This window comes from Ornithorhynchus anatinus, chromosome 13 (assembly GCF_004115215.2).
Source record: "Ornithorhynchus anatinus isolate Pmale09 chromosome 13, mOrnAna1.pri.v4, whole genome shotgun sequence".
NCBI lineage: Eukaryota > Metazoa > Chordata > Mammalia > Monotremata > Ornithorhynchidae > Ornithorhynchus > Ornithorhynchus anatinus.
The window spans coordinates 3,458,929-3,470,023 of NC_041740.1; the positions used below are offsets into that span (position 1 = coordinate 3,458,929).

Consider the following 11,095-nt stretch of genomic DNA (forward strand, 5'->3'; position numbering starts at 1 on the left):
AGCCGTTCAGTGAGGCTCTTGGAAAACTGGGGAAAATGAGGCTCCTCCCGGCCCACGTCCTGCCAAGGGCTGGGCTGGGCCAGGAAGGGAGGAGCCGATCCCGCCCCCTGCCCCTAGACCCACCAAGCTCACCAGGGTTCCGAGGAAGGCGGAGGCTTAACCAAGGACAGAAAATTTAACTCAGGACAGAAAACCTGCTGCCCGTTGGATCATTTGGAGTGTTTCAACCATTTCCTTAATTCTGTGGGGCTGTGGGGAGGAGAAGAAAGATCTGGAGGGGGGGTGCGTGTAGACAGGAGTGGGATTTGGGTTAGGGGTCTTCTGGCTGCCAAGTCATCAGGAGGTTATGCCCTCCAGGACTTTCCCCCAGTTGAGTCTGCAGCCATTTGACGTTTCGGGGCAGGGAGTCCGGATTTCTGGTGGGGCATTTGGGACCCCCTGGCTTGGGCACACAACCGTCCCCACCTTGGCCAGCACCTCCACCTCCATCCTGACTCGACGCCAGGCAGTCGACGGTCTTGAATCGAGCACTGTCAGCCTGCAGAGCACTGTGCTAAGCGCTTGGGAGAGCATAATAGCGATAGACGCGTCTATCAACTCTTTCGTCTTGTGCTCTCCCAAGTGCCGTGCACAGAGTAGACACTCAACAGTTAGATTGAGAGAAGAAGCTTTCCCCTTGCCTGTAATATAGGTTCTGTCTCCCCCTCTGGGGTGTCAGCTCCTTGAGGTCAGGGTTGGAGTCTGCCAACTCTATTGTGCTCTCCCAAGCACCCAGTGCAGTGTTTTGGCCCGAGTAAGCGCTCAGTAGATATTATTGATTGGGATATTGGTCGTCAGTTCTTGCTTTCAAGGAGCTGACAATTGAGCAGCAGGGGCTTGAAGCTGAGGCGGAGCCAGGCGTCAGGTCAACCGTTGTCCATTTGGGATCATGGATCAGTCTGTTACACGAGGTCCTCGATCTTGGGGGTGCCTCCCCCCGACTCTGGTTCTCCCCGAACCCTCACCTCCCCCCAGAGCCCCCAGTTCCAGCCTCCCTTTGGGACCTTCTAAAAAGCTGGGCCTGTGGGGGTCAGTGGCCGGAGGCGGCTCTTAGCCCGGGACCCCCGGCCCCGGCCGGGGTTCTAGTCCTAAGGCAATTCCCGGAGCTGAGAAGCCTCCTCGACCCCTGGAGGGTTGGGCCGTCCGAGCCTGCCGCTTCCGGGCGGCGTCCGGGGATGCCCAGAGGGAGCAAGTCCACAGCCGAGGCTCGAGCCCCAGAGTCAGCCCAATTGGCCAGACTCAGGAGCATCCCCTGCCCCGCCCGCCGGCTGGGAGGCCGCGAAGAGGGCACCGGCTGGCCCGCCGTGGGCTACACGGGGAGGAGGGCTGCCCGGCGGGGCCGGTTCTGAGAGGCGAGTCCTCCACGGCCGTGCCGCGCCCCTCCCCTTCCCGCCCACAGGACTACATGCAGGACGTGCACGGGAAGGAGATCGACCTCCTGAGGACCACCGTGAAAGTGCCGGGGAAGCGGCTCCCGCGGGCCACGCCGGCCACCGCCCCCGGGGCCAGCCCCCGCGCCAATGGGCTCATCCTGGAGCGGAGCAACACGCAGCTGGGGGCGGGCACAGGTGAGGAGGGGCGGGGCGCGACAGCGGAGAAGGCGGGCGGGGGGCGGTGGGACCTAAAGCCACTTAAGCAGGAGAGGAGTTGCTTGGGGGTCTTGGGTGGGGATCTCCGGGGGAGTGGGCGGGCCTGAGGGAGGAGCCAACAGTGTGGGTGGGTGTGTTCGGAGCGAGGCTGAAGCCCCTTGGAAGGCGGCTGCCTGGAATGAGGGAACCGGCATGGCCTAGTAGAGGGCCTAGAGCCAGAGGACCTGGGTTCTAATCCCGGCTCCGCCGCTCACCTGCTGTGTGACCCCGGGCAATTCACTTAATGTCTCCATGCCTCAATTCCCTCATCTGCAAAATGGGGATTCAGTACCTGTTCTCCCTCCTACTTAGACTGTGAGCCTCCTCTGGGTCCTGATTATCTCGTATGCACCCAAGCGCTTAGTGCAGTGCTTGGCACATAGTAAACATTTAAATGCCACTGAGCCCCAGGAGCCGGGAGAACAGCATATGCCTCAGAGGAGGGAACGAGAGAGAATGAATTGGTTTAGGAGGGCGGGGGGAGTACAGAGGACTTCCACCCACACAACTCATTTTCCCTGTGAGTTGGCAGGAAATGACCCTCAACCCGGTGGGTGGCCAGCCCAGGGAGGAGTTTGCCCCTGGGAGAAATGCCCGTGGGTTCAAGGAGTTGGCCAAATGCGTGGGTGAGCTCTACTCTGCAAGAAGGGAAGTCGATTGATTGAATAATTGAATGATTGATTAGTGATCGGATCCCAAAGCGGAGCAGGGATGGCCGTGCCTCAGAGGGAATACTGGAATGGAGGGTTCTGGGTTCTCGTGAGGCTCCTCAGCTGGCGCGCGGGGAGGCCTGAGGATCGCGCTGGGCAGCCCCGGCGGGGGCACAGGAGGTCACCCACACCCACCCCCGGCACGCCTTCACACAGTCGTCCCCACACTCCCGCTGATGACACGTGTGGAGGCAGACACACCCTCACAGAAACAAACATACGTATACCCCCACCCACCCTGAGCCTGGCGCTTAGGGTAGCGTGTGCGCGCGCGCGCACACGCACACACACACACACATGTCTCTCACTCGCTGGGCGATGTTAACATCTCATTATCTTTGTTACTGTAATTACATTATCCGCTGCTTTATGCAGAATTATCCTCCGAGGACTAATTGATGGCTCCATGTTTAATTCATTAATCATTAGCATCAAATTCGACAATTACAGTGCACACTGATTGTGGGATTGCAGGCGTAATGAGGGGAGAATTAACAAAGAAAAGGGAAGGCACTTTCCCTCCCTCAGGGCTGCGGGCCGGGGGCTGGGGGATCCATGGGTTTGGATTTGGGGGGTGAGAGGGTCCATTGGTTTGGAGACGGGGGGGCAGGGGGCGATGGGTTGGAGGCCCCGGATGTCTGAGGAGCGGAGCTGGCCGGGCTGCATCTGCGGCGAAGGAGAAGGGTTTTAGGGAGGGGGTCCCGGTGAAAGGGAGAGCAGGCGGTGGCTGGCTGGATTTGGGGCAGCTGGAGTGACCGTGGGGCGGGTTCCTGTGGGCGTATTGGCCTGGGCTCCTCTCTGCTGCCTACCTGGGCCACCCTGCCTAGGACCCCTCAGACACCTCAGACACCAGGCTCGGAGTTTAGGGGAGGGGGGAATCCACCAACTTCCCTCCCACTCCGAGCCTGGTAGTCAAATCGGTTTCTGGCCTTTGCTCCAGCTTCTGTTCTGGCCCCCCCACACCTCCGCCATGTTCTCCATCTCTGCTATGTGCACCCAGCGTGCACCCCCTCCTCCCCACCGACACTCACACACCTGAGCAGCCTGGTGTGGAGCTGACACTTCTCCAGGTTTAGTAAGACCCGCCCAGGCCCCCCACATCTCTGGGCTGCAGGCCGGTGCTGGAGTGGGGAGGGGCCACGCAGCCCTCCCCACCCCCACGCTCGGCCCCAACGACTCCCCCCCGACCCACCGCGGCCGACTGGGCCGAGGGTCTCCGGGCGGCCTGATCCCCTCGCCGCCGCTCCCCCTCTGCTCTGCCAGCTTTCCCTGATGGGAAACGAAAGATTAATTTTCTCCAGCCCAACAGGATAATTACTAATACTAATTAGACATAATTACTTGAATTTGATACACTTATTCCTCGTTAGAATGGCAGCGAAGCTGAGGCAGAGGAGGAGGCACAGGCGGACCGGGCTCTGGGGCGGGGCCCTGGCCGGCGGCGAAGGGGGAGATGCTCCCCGGCTCCGGCATCAGGCCCCCTGGCCCGGGCTGACCTCCTGTCACACACCCCTCCCCCCCCCCATCCCCAGCAGATTCCCCGATCCTCCCACGCCCAGGGGTGGGCTCGCAGCAGAGGCTGGTGGGACCCCAGCTCCCTGACACGATTCACCAGAGCAGGGTGAAACGCCGGGCCGGGCTGCGTGGGGGAGCGGGGCTTCGGGGGAGTCCGGCGGGACGTGACGTGGACGCCCCCTCCTCCTCCCTCCGGCCCCCCAGGCGCCCCACACTCGGCCAGCAGCACGTCTCTGCACTCGGACCGTTCGCTCGGCGGGTCGGCCCTGGCCGGCCCCGGCGCCCGCGCCGACGGGCTGCACCAGCGCTCCTGCTCCGTGTCCAGTGCCGACCAGTGGAGCGACGCCACCGCCCTGGGCCCCGCCGCCACCCAGCAGTCCGGTGAGTACCGCCCCCGCCGCCAACCCCCAGCAGCCCACTAACTAGTGCCCCCTCCCCCCGTGCCCCAGGAGGCAGGGAGTAGATGGAGCTCACCGCTGTAGCGCACCCCGCCGCGCCCCCTCTCCACCTCCAACCCCCAGCCTTGGCGTGCCAGGCTGGGAGGGCTTCGGGGCCCTGGGAGGGAGGGAAGAGATCCTAAGCAGGGGGGCTCCCTCTCCCTCTACCCCCTCCGCACTCATCGGTGTAGACAGCAAAGTGGATGAGGGGAGCCGGGGGAGGGCCCCGAACGGTGAGAGGGGAGGGCCGGGCGGGGCCGGGCCCGGCTCCTCTTCGTCCTCCCGTGGGCTTCGTCCTTTCCCTCCTCGTCCTCGCCCTCCCCCTCCCGGACCCCAGTGCCTGGAGCGGGGCCGGGTCCCTCCCCGTGCAGGCCGGGAGGTGCTGGCGGCAGCGGCGGGCTCCGTCGCCATCAGCCCCCCGCACAGACAGCTCATCAGCCTCCCGGCGGGGGGCACGATCAGGAAAAGGGGGGGCCTCGGAGGAGGGGGGAGGCGTCAGGCAAATGGCGTGCCCCAAGCGAGCGCCGGATCCTACGGCTCCGCCCCCGGGGGCGGGGGACCTGCCGCCGCCGGCAGAAGGAAGAGCGGGGCTCCCTTGGGGCCGGACCTACCCGCACTCCCCGCAGCCCCCCAGGTGGACCGAGGCTCCTCCCTCCTCCCTGCCCCCTCCTCACGCCGACCCCTCCCCTGCACACACACCCGCGGCCACCTTCTTTTAATTTTCCCTCATCCCCCTTGCCTCAACTCTCTCTCATCCCTAATTCTCTCCAGGCCCCCTCTTCCTCAGCTATCGGGGGTTGCAAGCATGGAGCCCAGGGCCAGATTGCCACTTCCAGGATCTTTCTCCCTTCACCTCGGAGGGCACCAAAACAAGAGGGGTGGGGGTGGGGGGAGCTTTTGGGGGAGGTCAGGCATCCCGAGTGCAGCCCTACCTTTCCTCTTCCCGAGACCTCAGTGACCTCTGTCCCCTTCTTCCCGTCTCCCCCTCAGCCTGCAGTGATTCCGGGCAGCTCTGGGGACTTGGGAAAGAGTTACGTCCACCCGCTGGCCTCGATTTTCCCTTTGTGTTCCGAATCCACCGTTGACGGGGGCCGATAGTGGAGGGATTGGGGTGGGGCTGAGGGCTCGAGGCTGTGCGGTGGTGCCCGTCCCCCCGTCGTCGTCCCCCGGCACGCGGTGCCCTGCCCTCTGCGTCATGGCCCCGGGTCCTCTCTGAATTGATCCCACAGGGGCTGCGGGCTTCACGAGGGGTCTCAGGACTCCCTCACGGGGGACCCCAGAACCCCCTCACGTCCCAGTCCATCGCTTCCGGGACTTTGGAGGAGCAGGACTGCTCCCCGCCGGGAGCTTCCCCTGACCCGCCTCCCCCCGCCCCACCCAAGCCCCAGAGATGTCGGTGCTGGGCGCCGGCAGGCCGGACCGGCACCGGTCGGTGCCACTCACGCCGGAAGTGGCCGACTCTGCGGCCGTGACCCCCCCTCCCAATCGGTCAAGGATTTTGGTTGAGCACCCACCGTGTGTGCAGCTATACTAAGTGCCCCCTCCCCAGGCTGCCCGGGCTCCGACTCTCCTCGGGGGCCGCCCCCACCCCTGCCGAGTGCAAACCCGACGGCGTCGAGCGAGGGCCGCAGAGCCCTCGGCCCCGGCCGGCCCCGGCCACCGGCTTTCCTGGGGCCGCAGCGGGGGAGCCGGGGAGGAGATAGGGGGTGGTCCCCCTGCCTGGGGGTGGGGAGGGACCGCGGGGCTCGGGCCTTTGCCCGCAGCTGCCGTCGGCACGGCCAGGAGGCCCGGAGGTGGGGGGCGGCGGGGCGTGCGGGGGGGGCGGGTAGGGGGGCGGGGGGAGCATGTCTGCCTCTAATGAAGTTTGACATTTAGTGGTGAGCGCCGGGCGGGGTGTGGGAGACGGGAGCTTGATTAGCGCGCTCTAATTGACAGTAATTAGGCAGCTCCCTGATTGTTTCTAATTCTGCTATTAATTGTGAGGAGCGGGGAGTGTGATTGAGGATAAATTTGGTGCGGAGCCGCGGCGCCCTGCACCGTCCCCGGGCCGCCTTCCTCTCCTCTCCCCTCCCCGGCCCCCCGACCCCCCGAGCTGCAGGCAGGGAGCCGGCCCCCGACCCCGCTCCGCGGCAGCCCCCGGCCCAAAAGCCTCCATCGGACACGTTGGGCCGCAGCGGGGCTTTGGGGGCGGGACAGTGCCGAGGAGACCTCCCCTTCCTTCCTCCACCAGGGATCCGTCGGCCAGTGGCCCCGGGGCCGGGCGACGCCGAGAAGGGGCATCTTGGGGGCTCTCTGCCGCCTCCCCCTCCTTTCCCGTGCCCCCCGGCTCTCCCCCTCAGTCCCCCCTCTCTCTGTCCCTCAGCCAGCGGCCCAGCCGACACGCTCAGCTCCAGTCCCAAGCTCGAGCCGCCCCCGTCCCCCCACGCCAACCGGAAGAAGCACCGGCGGAAAAAGAGCGCCGGGACTCCCCGGCCGGACGGCCTAGCCGGCTCCGCGGAAGGTAGGCGACGGGAGAAGAGGGCCCGGGGCCGGAGCAGGCCGAGGCGGAGGGTCGGAACGGGCCGGCTGGGCCCGGCTGGGGCATTTCTCCCTCTGCCGCCCCTCCTATCCAACGTTCCAACCTCCCGCAGAAACGGGTCCCGCCGCCTGTCCACCCCACTGCCGGGGAGGTCTAACCTGCATCCCTCCTGCTGGCTTTCTGTCCCATTTCCTCACCTTCCTTCGCTTAACCCCTGGGAGGCCGAAAGGCCTCCAGATCTCTCCCTCATTTCATCGGCCGTGCGAACTGAGGCCGACGTCTCAGACGTCCCCTCCCAGCTCGGGTCAGGTCTTCCCGCCGGCCACCCTGCCCCCGGACCCTCACCACCTTCGGCCGCCGCTGGATGGGGGCTCGTGGGGCCGGGCCGAGAAGGGGGCGTGGGGTCAGTGCTGCTGTCTGGAGCAGCCAGATTGTTGGGGATCTCAGCCCAGGCCCTCGCCCTCCGGGCTGCAGCCGTTTCTCCATCCCAGCCCAGTCCACCCCACCGCAGCCACAGCATAGCTCCAGAGAGACCCTTACAGCCCCCCGACCCCGCCCTCCATCATCTTTCCTGGGAAGCCCCTGAGCCCACTCAGTTTCCTTGCCTCCCGCCCCGGCCCCAACCCACGCTGCCCCCTTCCTGCCACCCCGCCCGCCTGGCCCGTCTCGTGGGGGGGGAGGGGGGCGGTTTGGGGAGGGAGAGCGTGAGGGAGGGGAGGGCTCGGCTCCCCGGAGCCCCTCGCTGACGCCGTCAGGAATATTGGGTTTAATGAGCTGCAAAATGAGGCGGCTGCGGCTGACATGTACGGATGGCGCCCGCGCACCCTCCCTCCCCTTCTTCTTCCCTCCCTCCCTACCCCCGACTCCCCAGACTGGGAGCCTCGGACTCCCCCCTCTCCGGCCCCTCCCGGAGCCAGCTCTCAGCCTCTCTGATGCTCCCTCAGCTTGAGTCTCCCTGGTCCCTAGTATGGGAAGGCTCTCTCTTGGCTCTCTCTCAGTCTCCCCCCCAAGCCACCCCCAGTCCCCCACCCCCCTGCCTTGGACTTTTTCCTCCTCCTCCTCCTCCTCGGGTGTCTCTCGGGACCCGGGGAGGAGGGAGGGACGTCTCGACCCGAGAAGTCTCCCCCGGCTCCTGCTTCCGGTGTTTTTTCCGGAGGGAAGCCGGCCCCGAGCCTAGGCATGAGGGATACCTGGGCTCTTGGCAACGGGGCGGAGCCTGGGGGGACGGAAGCCGGTCAGGGGATCTCAGCTGGCCGGGAGCGAAGGGTGCCGGGCGGCTGGAGGGTCCCAGATGTGACGGCAGGTGGGCGGGGCCCGAGGCGGGGAATCGGGGAGCACGGTGACGGGGTACTCTCGGCCGATTCGGAGCAGCTGGGTGTTGGGGGGAGCGCCCGGCAGGCCGAGGGGACCTGGGGGAGAGTTTGGGGTGACCGTGCGCCGTGTCCCCTCCCGGCCCCGCCCCCAGACGCAGAGGAGTCGTTCGAGTTTGTGGTGGTGTCGCTCACGGGGCAGACGTGGCACTTCGAGGCCTCGACGGCCGAGGAGCGGGAGCTGTGGGTGCAGAGCGTGCAGGCCCAGATCCTGGCCAGCCTGCAGGGCTGCCGCAGCGCCAAGGACAAGGTACGGGGCCGGTCGGTCCGCCCCCCTCCCCCCGGCCCCGGCAGGAGCGAGCGGGGGCGAGGGGGAGGGCCGGGGGCCAGGATGGTGAGTTGGGTGGTGGGCACCGACCACGCCCGGTCTCTACCGCCCGCCCCCAAACCATCCCTCCCGCCCCCTCCCCCGCAGACTCGCCCTGGCGGTCAGAGCGCAGCCCTGGCCGTGCAAGCCGTCCGCAACGCGCGCGGCAACAGCTTCTGCGTCGACTGCGACGCGCCCAGTGAGTAGCAGCCGCGGCCCGGGGTGGACGCGGGCGCCGCCGAGCGGGGCCGGACCGGCGGTCCGTCCGTCCGGGAGGCCGGGCCCCGCCGGGATGGGGGACGGACTGGGGCGGGGAGCCGCCCCCCGGCTCCCCCTCACCGAGCTCCCTGTCCCCGGCAGACCCCGACTGGGCCAGCCTGAACCTGGGGGCTCTGATGTGCATCGAGTGCTCGGGGATCCACCGGCACCTGGGGGCTCACCTCTCCCGCGTGCGCTCGCTCGACCTGGACGACTGGCCTCCCGAGCTGCTGGCCGTCATGACCGCCATGGGCAACGCCCTCACCAACAGCGTCTGGGAGGGGGCCCTGGAGGGCTACGCTAAGCCGGGGCCGGAAGCCTGCAGGTGGGCGCGGCGGGGGCCGGGCGGGGGACCCGGGCTCCCTGGCGCAGTTGGAGGGTGACCCGGGGGAGGGGACCGTCGCCCGGCCGTCGTGGGGCCGCGAGGGTTAACCTGGGCCTCTGCTGCTCGGCAGAACGTCCCCCATCCCCCCGGGTTGAGGGCGGTGGGGGGGTTGCTCCCCTCCCCTCCCCCACCTGTCACTCAGGCTCCTCACAACAACAGCCCTTTCTGAGCGGCGGCGGGCGCGTTATCAGCGGGTCAGGGGCCGGCGGGGAGCGCATGCGTCCGGCCCCTATCGCCGCTCCATGTGCCGGGCGCCCGGCCCGCGCGCCGAGATGGGGAGAAAGGGCGGGAGATAGGGCCGCACGCACGCCCCCCCCGCCGCCGGCACCCCCTTTGTTCCTGCGCCACAGGATGGGCTGGAGGGGGGCAGAGGGCCAGATAAGCCGCCTCCCGGGGCCTCTTCTCTGTCCAGTCCCTCCTGCCTGCCTCCCCCCACAGCCAGCCCCCGGGCCTTCCCTGTGGAGCTCTCCGTCCCCCCACCCCCCTCCCCACCGGCCCCGGGCCTTCCCTCCGGAGTCCGTCTTCCCCCACCCCGTCTCCGCACCGGCCAACGGACCTTCCGTCCCCTCCATCCCTCTCCCCGCCGGCCCAAGGGCCTTCCCTCCGAAGTCCTTCCGTCTCCCGCTCCCCACTGGCCCGCGGGCCTTCCCTCCGGAGTCCTTCCGTCTCCTCTCTCCCTTTTGCTCTCCTGTGTGCCCGGGTGGGGACTGAGGGGGGAGGAGGGTCGGGGGGTGGCCAGCTCCCAGCTGTCCTGTCCCCCCCCTTGCTCACGGGTCCCTCCGCCTCTCCTCTCCCTTTCCGTATCCCCGCGCCCCCTTGCCGGTTGCCCGCTCCGCGCCCCTCGGCTGTTGGCTCCCGGGGCCCGTCCCGCCCCTCGGACCCTGACCCCGGGCCTCCCCGGGGCTGCAGGGAGGAGAAGGAGCGCTGGATCCGGGCCAAGTACGAGCAGAAGCTGTTCCTGGCCCCGCTGCCGGGCTCGGACGTGCCGTTGGGGCAGCAGCTGCTGCGGGCGGTGGTGGAGGACGACCTGAGGCTGCTGGTGACTCTGCTGGCGCGCGGCTCCAAGGAGGAGGTCAACGAGACCTACGGGGATGGAGACGGCCGCACGGCCCTGCACCTCTCCAGCGCCATGGCCAACGTCGTCTTCACGCAGCTGCTCATCTGGGTGAGTGGGCCGAGTCCCGCCCGCTCTGCCCGGTCCTCCCCCTCGCGCGGGCCCGCCGCTGACCCTCTCCCTCCCCGCCACTGACCCCGGCCCCGTGCTCTCTCCCGGCAGTACGGGGTGGACGTGAGGAGCAGGGACGCCCGGGGCCTGACCCCCTTGGCCTACGCCCGCCGCGCCGGCAGCCAGGAGTGCGCCGACATCCTGCTGCAGCACGGCTGCCCCGGGGAGGGCTGCGGCCCGGCCCCCACCCCCAGCCGCGACCCATCCGGGGGCGGTTCCGGCTCCGCCGAGCTGCACCGCAGTCCCAGTCTCCTGTGAGGCCGGGAGAGGTGACGGGGTTGAGGGCGGGGGGCCGGTGGGGGCCGGGGGCCGGGGCCCGTTCCCTCACTGACACGTCTAGAGCGGACGGGCGGCCGCAGGGAGAGACGGGGAGGCAGGCCAGGGCGATAGGCGGGAGAAGCTCGTCCAGGAGAGGAGGGCAGAGCCCGGAGCGGAGGGCGGGGTGGGAGTGGGGAGGCGGGCGCGAACTCAGCCCCGGGGACCACGGCACAATGAGGGCGGTGAGGGCGCCGGCCCGCCGCCCTGCCGGTGCCATTGACAAGGGCCGGGATCTTTGGAGGCACCAGAGGGGGAGGGGAGAGCGGGACCTCTCTCCTCTCCCAGCCTCCTGCCCTCTGGCCCCCCTCGAAACCTCATTCCGCTGGGAACCGGGAGGACAGTTGGCCTGGGAAAGAGAAGGGACAGGGGCACGGGGCGGTGGGGG

At 68.0% G+C, this 11,095-nt stretch overlaps 1 protein-coding gene across 1 annotated transcript in view; it reads left to right on the forward strand.

Moving 5' to 3' along the window:
- Positions 1-11,095, forward strand: part of AGAP3 (ArfGAP with GTPase domain, ankyrin repeat and PH domain 3) — a 32,389-nt gene extending 21,294 nt beyond the window's left edge. Inside the window, exons 6-13 of the mRNA XM_029078451.2 lie at positions 1,439-1,607; positions 4,097-4,273; positions 6,692-6,829; positions 8,313-8,467; positions 8,633-8,723; positions 8,885-9,107; positions 10,077-10,332; positions 10,444-11,095. Coding sequence (XP_028934284.1) covers positions 1,439-1,607; positions 4,097-4,273; positions 6,692-6,829; positions 8,313-8,467; positions 8,633-8,723; positions 8,885-9,107; positions 10,077-10,332; positions 10,444-10,650 — 1,416 coding nt within the window. The 3' untranslated portion in view covers positions 10,651-11,095. The remainder of the gene's footprint in view (positions 1-1,438; positions 1,608-4,096; positions 4,274-6,691; positions 6,830-8,312; positions 8,468-8,632; positions 8,724-8,884; positions 9,108-10,076; positions 10,333-10,443) is intronic.